We start from the raw sequence: 17,063 nt of genomic DNA on the forward strand, positions 1-17,063 counted from the left end.
TTCCCGCGCCCCGACCTCCTCCTCTCGCCTGTTCCCTCTGCAGACTGCGGGCCAGACATGGTCTACGTGCAAGCCGGGCACTGCGAGCGAGGCCTCGTGGCTCCCTGTCCCCAAACGTGCCGCCAGCTGAGCCTGAAGACGAGTTGCCCCAGCAGCTGCGTGGAGGGTGAGCATGTTTTCCCCGGGGCTAGGAGGGGGGCACCATGTTCCCGATCCCTTCCTAGCCTAGAAAAGGGGCTCCTTCTATCCCTGCCCCCTGCTCTGACCTCCAGCCCCCTCTGTCTCTCCTCTCAGGCTGCCGCTGCCCCCCGGGGCTCTTCCTGCAGGACGGGGGCTGCGTGAATGTCAGCCAGTGCCACTGCTTCTTCGATCACGAGCGTCGCATCCCGGGGGAGATGTTCCTGAGGGACAACTGCAGCCAGTGGTGAGCGGGGGACGGGGTCCCTCTGGTGCCCCACCCTCCTCCTCCTCCTCCTCTGGCAGGGCTCTGAAGAGTGTCGGGCACAGTCAGGCGACCAGGGGAGCAACCCGGGAGAGGGAACCGGCAATTTATAATAATAAATAAATAATAATAATAATAATATTTTATTTATACCCCGCCCTCCCCAGCTAGAGCCAGGCTCAGGGCGGCTAACACCAATAAAATTACAGTAAAAACATAATAAGAAAAAAAACCCCAATTTAAAATACAGGTTCATTTTAAAATAGCTGATAAATCAAGACCATAAGGGGAAGGATACATAAGGATCAGACCGAGTCCAAACCAAAGGCCAGACGGAACAGCTCTGTCTTGCAGGCCCTGCGGAAAGATGTCAAGTCCCGCAGGGCCCTGGTCTCTCATGACAGAGCGTTCCACCACATCGGGGCCAGTACTGAAAAGGCCCTGGTCCTAGTTGAGGCCAGTCTAACCTCCCTGTGGCCCAGGATCTCCAAGATGTTTTGTTTGAAGACCGCAAGGTCCTCCGCAGGGCATACCAGGATAGACGGTCCTGTAGGTACGAGGGTCCTGGCCTGCAAAGGGCTTTAAAGGTCAAAACCAGCACCTTGAACCTGACCCTGGACTCTACCGGGAGCCCGGCCACCCACAAGGCAGGAGTCTTCAGGGAATCTGACCCCCCCTGCCTCACGGCAGGCTGCCAGAAATGGAAAGACAAGAAGCTCTTACCAAGGTCTTTTATTCAATATTCACAGAGATGTAGCAGTGCCGTCTCTTGGATAATGGCGTTGCTCTGAGTAAAGTCCCACCTCCTCCGTCTCTCCTATTATACGTCATCCCTGCGTTGGCTGATCTGTGCTTTCTGCCTCTGAGCTTTCTGTTCTCCTACTTTCGATGCCTGCCGGGTTCTGGGAGAGGGGGGTTCTGGCATGCTTTCTAAAGACACTGAGTCTTTCCGCTGTCTCTCCCCTGGTGCTTCTTCGACTTCTTCCTGCTCATCTCCCAATATTTCCCAGCTTCTCCCCTCTGCAGCCTCTGAACTGTGACCTTCTGCAAACCGCTGTTCTAAATCTATACTGTCTCCCCCTTTTCTGGGAAGTGCAGGAGGAGGGGGCGGTCTCCACCATTCCTCCTCAGTCCAGTCCCTGACACTGAAGAGGAGCGAGCAGTCTGAAGCGGAGGAAGGCACACGGGATTGGGCGGAGGAAGAAGGGATGGTTCAGGCGAGGGACAAGTCAGTAGATTGCCCACCTTCCCCTGCTCCACTGCCTCCTAGTGCCAGGAGGGGTGTGAAAAGGGTAGAGCAATGATGACGTCTGTGCAGGAGAAGTCTCGGGTTGTGGGCCCATAACCCACCAGGGAGGGTATCTGTGCCGGAGGAGCCGAGGGTCCCGTTCTTTCGGAAACTGCTCCATTGCACCCAGACCTGTGACCAGCTGTCTAGAGGCTAACCCTTGGGAGGCCGCCCAGAAAAGAATGTGGCCCCCCCACCAGAGAAGAATGGCAGGTGAAGTTAATGGACTATGCTGAAATGGCTAAAATGACCGGGAGAGTCAGAAATCAGCAAGACCAAAGTTTTAACAAGGAATGGGGAACCTTTATAACTTACCTTAAAGACCATTATAAACAGTTAAAATAGTAGGATTGGAATATTACTGAAAGTTTAATGTTGAATTCTGGACATAACAGAAGAGGCAAAGGTTTTGGATTACAGTGGTACCTTGGTTCTCAAACTTAATCCATTCTGGAAGTCCGTTCCAAAACCAAAGTGTTCCAAAACCAAGGCATGCTTTCCCATAGAAAGTAATGCAAAACAGACTGATTGATTGATCCATTCCAGACTTTTAAAAACAACACCTAAAACAGCAAATAACATGAATTTTACTATCTAACGAGACCATTGATCCATAAAATGAAAGCAATAAACAATGTACTGCAGTCACGCAATCAACCAATAGCTGAACTGGGTTCCACAGCCACACACAAAAAAGAGCTGCAAAAACAAAAATGCAAAATAGCAAAAACAGACAGACCACAGCGTCAGTGGCGTAGCGTGGGGGGTGCAGGGGGGGCCAGCCACACCGGGCGCAACATCTGGGGGCGCGCGCTCGCACTCGCAGCTATCTGCCCCTACCTGGCTCACTCACTCTCTCTCACTGCAGTGCTGGCTGTGCGAATCCGATCCAAGCCGCTGGGTCGCCTCCCACTGTGGAGGGGGTGGGTGCCAGGCGTGCGGTGCGGAGAGAGAGCGAGGGACTATCTGGGGGAGGGACAGTGCAGCGGCCGCCCAGCGCAGCGCTGAGCGCGGGAGAGAACCACACCAGACCAGACCAGGCAGCAGCAAGAAGAAGCTGGCAGGGGCGGCAGGTTAGGGGTTAGGGGGCGCAAATTACTTGCCTTGCCCCGGGTGCTGACAACCCACGCTACGCCGCTGCACGGCGTAACTCTCAAAACAGAAATGGGGCTCTCAGATCAGAAGCGTAACACTCCAAACGGAGCATGTTTGGCTTCCGAAAAAAGTCCGCAAACCGGAACACTTACTTCCGGGTTTGCAGTGTTTGGGTTCCAAGATGTATGAGTACCAAAGCGTTTGAGATCCAAGGTGCCACTGTATCATAAAAGATGCAGGAGGAAAGGATTAATAATAGGACCCACAAAGGGGAGGGTGGAAGTCCAGGAGATTCCTGGGAATCTTGTTTTTATTATTTATGTGTGATATATCTCTGTAAAATATTTGAAGAACCAAATAAATTTTATATATAAAAAAAGAGAATGTGGCCCTCAAGATATGAAAGGTTCCCAGTCTCTGCCTTTCCCCCCTGGGGCTGATGGGAGGGTCACAGGTTCCCCCCTTTTGGGGTGGTGGTGGTGGTTATGGGGTCCAGATTCAGTCCTGATGAGCTTTTGTCCTCCCCCTCCTTCCCGCTCCCACCACCAGCGTCTGCCTGGAAGGCGCCGTGACCTGCGACTCGGTTTCCTGCCCCGTGAAATGTGGCTGGTCGGCTTGGTCTCCGTGGAGCCCTTGCGGAAGGAGCTGTGGGGTCGGCATGCAGCAGAGATTCAGGTGAAGGAGGGCAGCGTCCACCTGTGGGTGGGATGTGGCTGTTGGGATACTGCTGGAGAGACGGGGGCATCAGGCAGGTCCCCAGCTGGCTCCAGCCACCGGCCGGCAGCCGGGCGATCACTGGTCTCCCTTGGAACAGCATCAGTCAGCGACACGAGCCTCAGATACGTTTAGAGACCCGCGCATGCTCTGTCAGCAAAGTGAATAAATCTTCTCACAGCAGAAGAGGTAGACAGAGTAATGTGTAAGCATATTTACAGCATTTATTCAGCATAGTTCAGGAACAAAGGAAAACATGTCTGCTTCCCTTCGTCTCCAGCAAAACAGCTGTAACACAAAAGCTATACAGTGGTACCCCGCAAGACGAATGCCTCGCAAGACGGAAAACCCGCAAGACGAAAGGGTTTTCTGTTTTGGAGGCGCTTCGCAAGACGAATTTCCCTATGGGCTTGCATCGCAAGACGAAAGCCCATAGGGAAATGCTGGCGGTCGGGAGCAAAGACTTTCGCCCACAGCCGGCCTTCAGAAGAGGACCTCTTCTGAAGGCCGGCGGGGGGCAAAAGTCTTTGCTCCCCCCCGCCTGCCTTCCCCCCCCCGCCTGCCCCGGGCGATCTTAAAATGCTGGCGGGCGGGAGCAAAGCGTTCGCTGCCGACCCCCAGCATTTTAAAATCTCCAAGGGACAGCAGAGAAGTCTCTGTCCCGGGGAGATTTTAAAATGCTGGGGGTCGGGAGCGTTCGCTGCCGACCCCCAGCATTTTAAAACGCTGTTCCGAAGCGGGGGGCGGGAACATCTGCCCCAGCCGCCCCACTTCGGAACGATGTTCCGAAGGGGGGAGGGGGGCGGGAACAGCTGCCCCATCCGCCCCGCTTCGGAACGATGTTCCGAAGGGGGGAGGGGGGGCGGGAACATCTGCCCCAGCCGCCCCGCTTCGGAACGATGTTCCGAAGGGGGGAGGGGGCGGGAACATCTGCCCCATCCGCCCCGCTTCGGAACGATGTTCCGAAGGGGGGAGGGGGGGCGGGAACATCTGCCCCATCCGCCCCGCTTCGGAACGATGTTCCGAAGGGGGGAGGTGGGGCGGGAACAGCTGCCCCATCCGCCCCGCTTCGGAACGATGTTCCGAAGGGGGAAGGTGGGGCGGGAACAGCTGCCCCATCCGCCCCGCTTCGGAACGATATTCCGAAGGGGGGAGGTGGGGCGGGAACAGCTGCCCCATCCGCCCCACTTCGGAACGATGTTCCGAAGGGGGGAGGTGGGGCGGGAACAGCTGCCCCATCCGCCCCCCTTCGGAACGATGTTCCGAAGGGGGGAGGTGGGGCGGGAACAGCTGCCCCAGCTGCCGGGCTTCGTAGCGCTGCTGCGAAGCCGGGCGGGGGGGTGGGAACACCTTCTGAAGGCGGGCAGGGGGCGAAAGTCTTTGCTCCCCCCTGCCTGCCTTCCCAGGGGCTTTTAAATCGCCCCGGACAGCGGAGAAGTCCTCCGCTGTCCGGGGCGATTTTAAAATGCCGCCCGCCAGCATTTTAAGATCGCCCGGACAGCGGAGAAGTCCTCCGCTGTCCCAGGTTTTTTTAAAATGCTGGGGGTGGGAAGAAAAGCCCTTGTCCCCCCCCCCCCAGCCTTCAGAAGAGGTCCGGGGACAGACTGTCCCCGGACCTGGCCTGAAGGTGGTTTCCCTAGGAACGCATTAATTGATTTTCAATGCATTCCTATGGGAAACCGTGCATCGCAAGACGAAAAACCCGCAAGACGAAGAGAATTGCGGAACGAATTAATTTCGTCTTGCGAGGCACCACTGTATACAAACGGAAGTTCCCAGCAAGTGCTGGAAGTAAACAGGCATGTGACACACAACAGCCTGTTCCCTTTTAAGGTGGAACGGAATTATATCCTAACAGTGGCCTCTTGAGGCAGGTTTTTTTTTATCCGGCCCTCCCAAGGAAGGTTGTGATCAAAATGTGGGTTTGTTTTTGTTTTTTTTCCTCTCCTTGCCCCCCCGACTCATCCCACTGGAGTAGGTGATGCGAATTAGCCATTGAAATTGCTTTTTTATTTAAGATCGCAGGGCAGGTCACAGCATAAAAATACAAGATAAAAACAAAATACATAAAAAGAAAACAAAATTTAAAAAACACACCCAACACATTTAAAAGGGCATGGATGTCAATCAGCCTGGCTGAAGAAACCCTGGAAGATAGCTCTCCAGTCTCCAACCTGTTTAAAAACCGACAACCAAAGAGAGACCACCACTTTTCAGTGGAGTCTGTTCCTCTGTTGAAGAGCTCTTACCACCAGAATAATAATAATAATAATAATAATAATAATAATAATAATAATAATAATAATAATAATAATAATAATAATAATTTATTTGTACCCCGCCCATCTGGCTGGGTTTCCCCAGCCACTCTGGGCGGCTTCCATAGAAACAAAAAATACAGTAAAATATCACAGATTAAAAGCTTCCCTGAACAGGGCTGCCTTAAGATGTCTTCTAAATGTCAGGTAGCCATTCATTGCTTTGACATCTGGTGGGAGGGCGTTCCACAGGGCGGGTGCCACCACCGAGAAGGCCCTCTGCCTGGTTCCCTGTAGCTTTGCTTCTCGCAATGAGGGAACCACCAGAAGGCCCTCGGAGCTGGACCTCAGCGTCCGGGCAGAACGATGGGGGTGGAGACGCTCCTTCAGGTATACTGGGCCAAGGCCGAAAGATCTTCCTAATGTTTAGACCTGTGGGTATAGGGCAGTATATAAATTCAATTAACAACAGCAGCAGCAATAATGGTCGGAATGGTCTTCTTCCTTGTCATCTGAAGCCATCGCTTCGGACCGTGCCCTCTGGAGCAGCAGGAAACAAGCTTGCTGCATTTGCCATGTAATGACAGCCCTTCTGATATTTGAAGAAATTAATTACAATTATAAATGTAACACATGTATTAGTCGTAGTCGCCATGTGTTTTCTTGATTTTTTTAAAAAATGAATGGATGGAACTGTCGTTGAAATTCTACTCAATACTGATTCAGATTAGATTCCGATTTATAGTTAGCAGAGTAAAATCTTAAACACATTGCAGGATTCCCAAAAGTAGACCAGAGGGAATTTTATTTCATGCAGCAGAGCTTTACTGCTACTGAAGGCAGATGAGCATCATGGTCACAAATCCAATACATTCAGGATTGGCCCTGTCCATAAGAAATCCAGTTGCAGCAGACTTCACTTAAACTCACAGTATTTATAAACACAAACAATACACAATACAAACAAACACACAAACAAACAAACATGTATAATTTCAAATCCCTTTTTCTTAAACTTTACTTCGCCGACTTCCCCATACCTCCCCTTTCTACATCCCAATTTCCAAAATTATTTCAGCAAATCCTAACACTTAGTTTTGTCAAATTTTCCCATTATTCTTTTCTTTTCCTTAATCTTTTACAGCTGTAGTCTCCTTTTTTCCCCTTAAAACCTCGACATTTTAGCATTCATTGATTTTACAATGTTTCTTAAGATAAACTTTAAATTTCTTCCAGTCTTCTTCCGCCGTCTCTTTCCCCTGATCACGGATTCTGCCAGTCATTTCAGCCAGTCCCATATAGTCTATCACCTTCATCTGCCATTCTTCCAAAGTGGGTAGATCTTGAGTCTTCCAATGCTTTGCGATGAGTACTCTTGCTGCTGTTGTAGCATACATAAAAAAAGTTCTGTCTTTCTTTGGCACCAATTGGCCGACTATGCCCAAGAGAAAGGCCTCTGGTTTCTTAGGGAAAGTACATTTAAGTACCTTTTTCATTTCATTATATATCATTTCCCAGAAAACCTTAATCTTCGGGCACGTCCACCAAAGGTGATAAAAAGTACCTTCAGTTTCTTTACATTTCCAACACTTATTGTCAGGCAAATGATAGATTTTTGCTAGCTTGACTGGGGTCATGTACCACCTATAGATCATTTTCATAATATTTTCTTTTAAGGCATTACATGCCGTAAATTTTAAACCAGTGGTCCACAACTGTTCCCAGTCAGCAAACATGATGTTATGACCAATGTCTTGTGCCCACTTAATCATAGCTGATTTCACTGTTTCATCTTGTGTATTCCATTTCAGCAGCAAATTATACATTCTTGACAAATTCTTAGCATTGGGTTCTAACAGTTCTGTTTCTAGTTTTGATTTCTCCACCTGGAAGCCAATTTTCCTGTCTTGTTTGTAAACCTCCATTATTTGATAATAATGGAGCCAATCTCGTACTTTGGTCTTCAATTTCTCATAACTCTGTAGTTTCAGTTTATCACCCTCTTGTTCCAAAATCTCCCAATATTTTGGCCATTTAGCATCCATATTAAGCTTTTTCACAGCTTTTGCCTCCATTGGCGACAGCCATCTTGGAGTTTTATTTTCCAACAAATCTTTATATCTGGTCCAGACATTGTATAATGCTTTCCTAACAATATTATTTTTAAAAGCTTTGTGCGCTTTAACCTTATCATACCATAAATAAAAACCAATAAAAAATTTTATAAAAAAAAATAAACTCACAGTAATTTATAATAAGTCGAAACCTTAACACTAAGCACACCACATACAGAACACCACACCAGAAAGAGAGAGAGATGCAAAAGAGTGAAACCCGGGCTCCTTCTGGCATTATTATAGTCAGCCAGGGGCGAAGGAAGGCGTTGTGACACCCGGAACGGGCATCACTACGTAGGGCGCATGTGCGGTGTCTCGTTGTTCTGTATGGGACAATGACAATAAAGATTATCGTATTGTAACCAGTTTAAGGCAGCTGTACTCAGCTTCTCTGAAGAAATAACCCAAACATCATGAACCTTCTGCTTACTTCTTTCACAGAAAGAGGCTTCCAGAACCCTCTTGAATTAAGTAGAATAGGTAAGATCTCTGCACATCAGATCAATACTTACTGCACTAGGAAATGCAAACGGACAGGAAAAGCAGTCCTTTCCCCAGTAATATGTTATACAAGTCCTCTTCTAGGATAGCTCAGTCAGTAGAGCAGGAGACTCTTAATCTCAGGGTTGTGGGTTCGAGCCCCACAAGGGGCAAAATATTCCTGCATTGCAGGCGGCTGGACTGGACTCTACAATTCTATGCTTCTATGTCGCTTAGAGATACTTGATTCATTAACTCTATACGTTTTGTTAAATAAATGAATAAGAGAAAAGGAATTGTGGCATCCTTCAGGGGTCCATCCGTCTGGATGGGTGCAGAGGCAGAGCTTCACCCTCTCTTCCCTGTCCCTAACTTATGTACCACCCTGCCTCTTTTGCAGGTCTCCCTCCAACCCGGCTGCTGCCAATGGCGGTGCCCCGTGCCAAGGCGATGCCCAGGAGGTCCGCGAATGCCACACCGTCTGCATCTCAGGTAAGGGGTCCCGACAAGGAAGAGGTGCGTCACTTTCATGAAATAAGTAAATCCGATGCCTTGGGAGTCTGGAGGAGAAGCTCCACTCCTCTGCGTCAGCTCTCAAGCCAGTCTTTTGTTCAGGGAGTGGTTTTGCACTCTTTTTTTTAATATAATGCTTTATTGATATTCAAAAAAGCACAACAAACAAATGTATGAAACAACCAATTGAGAATACAAGAAAAAATATCAGTATTTGCTAATTCATATCACCATACATTCTTCTTAAAAAAATTCCTATGACTTCCCACCACCCCATGTATTTACAATATTACTTATCTGATAGACAGTTAATCTCTATTTTCTTTTTACTCATATTTGTCAATATTATATTACATATATTTATCCTAATACAGAAGTCATTCAAATGCTGTCACTGACATTATAATGCTGTAATAATCCTCATGGGGTTTTCTGTACATGTCTCATTTTCGAATAAAGGTTTTTCTGTCATTTTTGCCAGTTCGGCATACTCCAACTTTGCCACTCCAGCTTCATTGGGATTTCCTCTCCCTTCCAATTCATTGCGATCAGTATTCTTGCTGCTACCGTTGCATACAAGAATATTTCCTTTGCATTTTTTGGTATGTTGGGGCCCAAAATCCCCAGGAGAAAAGCCTCCAGGTTTGTTTGTTTTTAATGATACCTTGATCATTTTTTAAAGTTCCTCATTATTCTGCCTGCCAGTAGACTATAGAGGCCTCACTTCTCCTGGAAGGGGACCCAGTGACCCCCAACCCCGTGCCCCACACTCTTTCTCCTGTCCCTCCCCAGAGATCACCTTTGCCTGGAGCGAATGGACGCCCTGGTCCCCCTGCTCAAAAACCTGCTACTATGCCACGGACGTGGCGGGCGTCAGGAAGCGCTTCCGGGACTGCAATGGCACCACGGATGCCGCCAGCTGCAGCGGGGAGACGGTGCAGGAGGAGCTTTGTGACACGCCCCCCTGCCCAGGTGAGAGGAGGGGGGGGCAGAAGGAGGGGGCAGCACTGAGCCCCCCCCGGCCTCGGGGATGATGGGAGTTTGCAGTCTGAAACATCCAAAGGGCACCAGGTTGGGGAATTGCGTCCTTTGGGCTTCGAGGTTTGGCTGATCTTACCCGAAAGGTGGCCGCCGTACAGGAAGCGCCCTCAGGTTCTTCCCCAGTGCAGTGGCAAGTCGAAAGAGCATTCCTGCATTGCAGGGGGGTTGGGATAGATGACCACTGGGGGACCCTTCCAGCTCTATGGTTCTAGGATAGAGAAACAGAATTGTAAAGTTACCCCAGGGGTCATCGAGTTCAACAGCCTCCAATGCAAGGATCACAGCTAAAGGAGAGACCATCATCATCATCACCATCATCATTTTATTTGTATGCCGCCTTTCCATAGTTGAAACTATGCTGAAGGCGGCTTACAACACGACAAGATTTACATAATTACAAACATAACAGAGGTCATAAACAATAAATAAAACACCTCAAAAAGTACACAACCCAATGGAAACAATTTCCACGCAAATCATAAGAGCTAAAACTAAAAACGCAACCATGGTACCGATAACAGCAACAGGCTCTCTCAACGCCCCCTGTAAATAAATACTCCAGCCCGAGAATCTGTTCAACAGCCTCAGCTTTTGTAGCTGGAGTCAGTCCGCTCTCCACTCTCTCCCAGGCCAGATGGGGAAGGACCGGCAAGGCAGGGTGCAGGTCTTCCAGGGCTCACAGCCAAGATGGTCTCGTTTGAAACACCACAGATAAAAATTAAAAATATAAAAGCAGCTGCAGTCCTTGTGAAGCCTGTCAAGCCCCCCAGAGCCAGGTGGAGAGAGGCAGGGGCAGGGTCCTTTAGACCCTCAGCAGGCAGACCACCTCCTTATCATCTTTTGTTCCTTCTTCCCTCCCTCTCTCCCTCCTCAGTGGAAGGCATCTGGACCCCATGGACCTCCTGGTCTCAGTGCTCGGCCCCTTGCGACTCCGGGGTCCAGACCCGCAACCGCACCTGCTCCAAGCCAGCCTACGGGGGCCCAGAGTGCTCCGGACCCCTCATCCAGACCCGCGATTGCAACACCCAGCCCTGCAAAGGTACACATTTGGGATATGGGGTCCCTGTCAGGCGTGGAGAGTCTTTCCCTCCCTCCGGTAGCTTCGCAGATAAGAATCAAGATAAGAATCAATGAGCAGTTGATAGATTTGTGGTCCTTTTATTACAGCACCACATTGCGAGCACAAATGCACAGCTCTCCACAAGGAGGCAGCAGGCCAGTCTAATCTTCTTTCCGGCTTCCACAGCATTTCGGGTGCCGACGGGAAGTCCCCCCCCTCCCTCTGACTCCTTTGCTCTCTGATACGTTCGGACCTCCAAGTCCACGGTGAGGGGGGGTCCGCCACACTCTTGAGTGACGTCTCAACTAGCTGCCCCCTCCCTTCTGCTTCTTATCTCATAACTGGGTAACTCCCCCCTAAGCTGTCCATCTCCTGTTTCTCTCTCTGCTTCTGAACACGCTGCGGACAAAGGGGGGGTGACCTTTCCCCCTCCAGCTCTCCATCAGAATGCACCCCCCCCCAGTCCTCGTCTTCAGACCATTCCCTGACACTGTCATGGTTTGGTTCATGGGCAATCGAAGTCCCAGCTGAGGACGTCGGGACCGGGGACACAATAGCGGGGTGGGAGCAGGAACGGGAGTCCAGAAGGCAGGAGTCAGAAAGCCAAAAGTCAGAGGGTCAGAGGGCTGGGAGTCAAGGGTCCGAGGATCAAGAAGCAAGGAGTCAGGAAGCCAAGGGTCCGAGGGCCAGAGAACCAGGGGTCAAGAAGCCAAGGGTCCAAGGGTCAGGAAGCAAGGAGTCAGGGAGTCAGGGGTCCGAGGGTCAAGAAACAAGGAATCAAGGAGTCAAACACAGCAAGGCAGAGAACGAGTTGCTGTAGCAAAGAGCTGAAGGGAAATGCTGACCTTATATCCCTTCCCGGCTCTTGCCACCAGGTGCTGTGAGTTACCAAGTGGCCTCACTTGTGTGGCTGTGCTTTGCCTCTTCAGAACAAACGTAGGAAGGCCCCAGTCCTGCAAAGTCCTACTGGTCACAGGGCCTGGCTCCTGCACGCACACCTGACAGACACTTCCTCTCCAGCCCCCGCCCATCCTGCTACACCTCTGGGTAGCCTACGTCTCTCACCAGATGCCTCTCCCTTTGTCCCCCCCCCCCCAAACCCCACACAGCGCTCTGCCCGGGGAACCTGGTGTACCAGACGGCCGAGGAGTGCGAGCGGAAGGGGGGCGCCTGCCCCCGCCTCTGCCTGGACCAAGGCTCCCGCGTGGAGTGCGCCTCCCGCTGCCGCGAGGGCTGCTCCTGCCCCGGGGGTCTCTTCCTGCACAACGACACCTGCCTGCCGCTCAGAGAGTGCCCTTGCTACCACCAGGGGGAGCTCTACCAGCCGGGGGACGTCGCCTTCCTGGACTCCTGCAACAACTGGTGATGAATGGATTGCATTTCTTCTCATTTTTACTATTATTTATTTACCCCCCCTCCCAGGAGAACCCCCCTTATGAAAACCTGTATTCCTACACACACACAGACACCACAATTTGTAATTGTATGCATCTATAAAACACTTCCTTCTTAAGTGATCCCCAAGTTAAATATTTATTTCACCTGAAGCCTAAAGGTGTATACGGAAGGTGCCAGGTGAGACTAACTGTGGAGAGCCTTCCACAAAATAGGAGCCACTGCAGAAAAGGCCCCGTTCTCATGTCACCACCCTCCAGACCTCTTTTTTTCCTCCAGAAATTTATTTATTTAGTTTTTGAGATTGAAATTTCACAGTCACGTATCCCACGTACGACATAAAAACTAGATTCCAAGGATTTTAACTGTTTACAATGATCTTTAAGATAAGTTATAAATCTCCCCCATTCCTTATTAAGCTTTTGACCTTCCTGATTTCTGATTCTTCGGGTCATTTTAGCCATTTTGACATAGTCCATCAACTTGATCTGCCTTTCTTCTCTGATAGCGACCACGGCTGCGTGGATGTTATTGGCCCAGAGATGGAAAGAAGATAAAGTCCCTACCCACCGGGCCTCGATCCGCCCTGTTCTTCCGAGTGCAAATCATTCTAAATAATTTTCATCTTGCATTTTCCCATTGAGGCAACTCGTAAAACATCTACTCAGTGACGTAATTTCCCCCTTTTCCTTTCCAGCACCTGCAAAGATGGAGAGATGGCGTGTACCACGGAGCCCTGCCCAGGTAAACAGAGACGGCCACCTTTCCTACTAGGTCAGAGTCTTTATCATTCTATCCCAGGACGGTTCACACTGACAGGTGGCAGTTCTCTAGGGTAGAGAAGCGGAGAAGGACTTAGAAACATACCATCGTGGAATTCTAGAGTTGGAAGAGACCCCAGGGGTCATCTAGACCAACCCCGGCACCTGCTCCCTCCAGTGAAAATTGAGCAGAGGATTCCAGTAGGGATTGAAGCTGGGGACTCCCGCATGCAAGGCAGGTGGCCTCCCAATGAGCCACAGCTCCTCTGCCCAGCTGGGAGGAGCAGAAAATGGCCAAGCCACGAAGCTTCAATTTAGCCCACCTCGCAAGGTTGTTGTAAGGATAAAATGAGATGATAGCCCGCTCTTGGTTGATAGATGGGTGGGTGGAATGGAGATCCTGCACCTGTCCTGAGGTCACACCTTCCGGGGACCACGAGTGCCTGTTTAACCTTCTATGTGTCAAAACAAAATAAAAAAAATCCTTCCAGTAGCACCTTAGAGACCAGCTAAGTTTGTTCTTGGAAAACACACAAATGAAAAATAACTTGGGTCTCTAAACACCATATCTTAAATGGGGTTGAGTTCCATCAGCGGCTGGTTTTATTTTATTTTATATAATAAATGTACAGTGGTGCCTCGCAAGACGAAAAGAATCCATTCTGTGATTCTCTTCGTCTAGCGTTTTTTTCGTCTTGCGAAGCAAGTCCATTGACGGATTAGCGGATTAGTGCTATTAGCGCTATTAGCGGCTTATCGGCTTAGCGGATAAGCGGCTTAGCGGCTTAGAAAAAGGGGGGGGAACCCGCAGGAACTCGCAAGACATTTTCGTCTTGCGAAGCAAGCCCATAGGAGATTCGTTTTGCGAAGCACCTCCAAAACGGAAAACTCTTTCGTCTAGCGAGTTTTCCGTCTTGCGAGGCACCACTGTAATAATAGAAATAATATCTGGGGAAGGCACTCGGAAAGAGATTCCCCCCGCCCTGAGCTGGCCTCCCTCTCTGCAGCTGACTGCGCCTGGAGCGACTGGACGTCCTGGGGCTCCTGCAGCCGCAGCTGCAACGTGGGCACTCGGCGCCGCTTCCGCTCCAGCTCCCAGCCCCCTGCCTCCAACGGAGGACAGCCCTGCCAGGGACCCAGCGTGGAGATTGAATTCTGCAGCCTGCAGCCTTGCCAGGGTAAGAGAGAGTGGGGAAGGGGGTTCAAGGAGAGGGGAGGGGGTCAGGCTGTGGGTCAGAGGGATGGGGAGGAAAGGGAGCAGAGGAGCACAATGAATGTCACCGCTGATTTGATTCATTACATTTCCAGGCCCCCTTTCATTTGAATGAATCCCAAAGGGGCTTACAAGCCACAATTAGAACAGAACTGAACATCACAAATACAGTAGAAATAGTATAGAATACAGTGGTACCTTGGTTCACAAATGCCGAAAACCCAGAAGTAAGTGTTCCGGTTTTTGGAAGGTGAATGTCCGATGCGGCTGTTGGCTATTGTTTCCGGGGCACCTGCACCAATCAGAAGCTGCATCTTGGTTTTCAAACATTTCGGAAGTCAAATGGACTTCTGGAACAGATTAAGTTTGGTGTGTTACCGGAAAAATCCGAGGGCTCCCTTGGACAAAAACAAAGACACCAACCAGGATAACTTGGAGCAAAACAGCAGCCTGTAGGCTTGGCCTTTATTGAACTGTTGCAACAGGGTGTTCCCCTCACTTGCAGGAGAGAGGAAAGACCCAGAAAGATGGTGTGCCAGACCTTATAAAAACTTTTGAAATTCCCATCCTGTAGGTCAAGCCCACCCCCAGAAACATCATGCATACATCACAGAAAGGAGGGGTTGAGGGAGGAGTTGTGGTGGTAACCTGAGTGTCCTGTCACCTGGCTGGTTCCCTTCTCCTCCTCCCCATGAGTACTTTCCAGGTGACAGAGGGGAGTTTGCAGCTTCCTGCCCCCAGAGGGAAGAGCTGATTATTGTCCTTTGTTCCAGTCCGTGCTGAATCCACTCCCATATGCAAGTTCTTTGTGATCTTGATGGTCTTCTGTCTAGGACCATCAGGGTTGGCATAGCAACTGGGCAGGGCTCCTGTGGATGTGCTGGGATGTTCAAGGGATTATGGCTGGCCTGTATCAAACCTTCCCCATTTTGTAGTCCTTCCTTCATGGAGTAAAATAAAAGTGGAACAGTGCAAATCCGATGTATGGTTGATTTTCTATGAATTTATAACAGAAGCATAGCGTGTGTAGTGTGTGTGTGTGTGTGTGAAGTTTGTACAAACTGAATGATGGGGGGGGGGGTTTCCTGCTACAGGTGCTTTTTGTTTTTGCTCTTTATTTTGCCCTTTTTGTTTTTGAGGCTTTCTCGGTTAATTTGTTTTTGTGACTGTGTGGAACCCGCAGCTACAGGCTGCAGAAATGGATAAAAGCCCCCCCCCCCCGTCCAAATAATGACGATCATCAGTGCTGTTACGGCTAAAATCTGGGTGCGGGGTTACTCTGCCACCCAGCTCATCGGACTAAGTCCGTGGGTCCCTGCGGAAGAAAATGAGCTCAGCCGGACGCAGGAGCAAACTGCAGAAGATCCAAGTTTATTGCGCAACAGGTTCAAGGCGAGATTGAACCCAGAGAAAGGGGTGACATGAACTTTTGAAATTTCCCTCCATATCCCAGAATACAGTGCATGAAACGTCACGAATACATTATGGGAAGGTTGGGTTTCACAAGTTACATCATGAATATACTTTACACGTCATGAATACATTATGAAAAGGTGGGATTACATTAATTAGCATTTTCGGATGAGGGAGGGGGGATATGCGGAGCGGGAAATATACATAGATACACATTTATTGAGTACCGGTGGTGGCAAGACAATGGGTCAGAGATATGCATCGTCTGCCACCTAATATTGCCTAGAGGGAAGGTTTGGCAAATTAAGAAGTTCCTGCGTACGTGACCTGCCGCTTCGGGGATTATGGAAGTAGGGATAGCATCATGGAGTCCACGGGGAACTGAGTTGAATGACACTGAGAGCGAAGAAATTGGAGTTACGGTTGATTTTATATCAATTTCTAAAGATTTCAATGATTTCAAACCCATTCTGTACTATAGGGCAAAAGCAGAAACAGAATGGATACATTGTAACAGGAGGTCCCTGGTTTCGGATCCATTGTTCTCGCCGTGGGGGGCCGTCAGCAGCTTGCCAGGGGTGAAATGAGGCGTGCAGGAGCTCCCTGAGCTAGCTTCTGCAGGACGAATGCATGGCTGTGATTGGCTAAAGCGGGGCCATAGGAATAAGCGGGGCCTCGGATGTTCCTAGAAGGAAGGGGGAAAGGAGCCCCCCCCTTCCGTTCCGTATCAGTCCCCCATTCGGAGATAGATTGATTTGCATTAAAGTTCTGTAAGAACTTGCAAATCTTTTCTCCGCACCCTAAATCTTGGTGAATGGGATGTGTGGCTTTATGCAAACCTGAAAGGGACTTGCAAGCCATGCCTCTTACGGTCATTTGCAAGTATAGCAGTGCAGGTAGCTGCATATAGGGTATTATATAAAGAACACCTCTTGTATTTTGTTGCTAAATTACTTGTGGCATTCTCAATAGTGTTTTATGCTTTACACCTAGCAGGAAGGTCTAATTGACTGAAAAATGCAGTTGGTGTTTTGTCCTTCGCCATTTTTGTGTATTTCTCAGGTGTCAAGCTAGCTCTTCTGTGGTCTCACACTGACATAGTGCTACAGCAACACATCCTGTCTGTTGAATCCCCTCGGGGCTTTCATTTAACCATGTTGCCTGGCATTCACCATAGCTGGCACAGGTTGGACATCTCGTGAGGGAGAGGTCTTCGCCTTGGCCTTCCTATGGGATTCTATTATAGGCTGTGGTTTTGCACGCATGGGGGTTG

The 17,063-nt window shown here is 49.7% G+C and overlaps 1 protein-coding gene across 1 annotated transcript in view; it reads left to right on the forward strand.

Moving 5' to 3' along the window:
- Positions 1–17,063, forward strand: part of LOC308569488 (SCO-spondin-like) — a 198,326-nt gene that overhangs the window by 100,562 nt on the left and 80,701 nt on the right. The window contains exons 57-65 of the mRNA XM_081163402.1: positions 44–166; positions 295–424; positions 3,375–3,500; positions 8,795–8,886; positions 9,700–9,879; positions 10,823–10,987; positions 12,118–12,370; positions 13,101–13,147; positions 14,172–14,342. Coding sequence (XP_081019528.1) covers positions 44–166; positions 295–424; positions 3,375–3,500; positions 8,795–8,886; positions 9,700–9,879; positions 10,823–10,987; positions 12,118–12,370; positions 13,101–13,147; positions 14,172–14,342 — 1,287 coding nt within the window. The remainder of the gene's footprint in view (positions 1–43; positions 167–294; positions 425–3,374; positions 3,501–8,794; positions 8,887–9,699; positions 9,880–10,822; positions 10,988–12,117; positions 12,371–13,100; positions 13,148–14,171; positions 14,343–17,063) is intronic.

Source organism: Podarcis bocagei, assembly GCF_964188305.1.
Source record: "Podarcis bocagei genome assembly, chromosome: 12".
Classification (NCBI taxonomy): domain Eukaryota; kingdom Metazoa; phylum Chordata; class Lepidosauria; order Squamata; family Lacertidae; genus Podarcis; species Podarcis bocagei.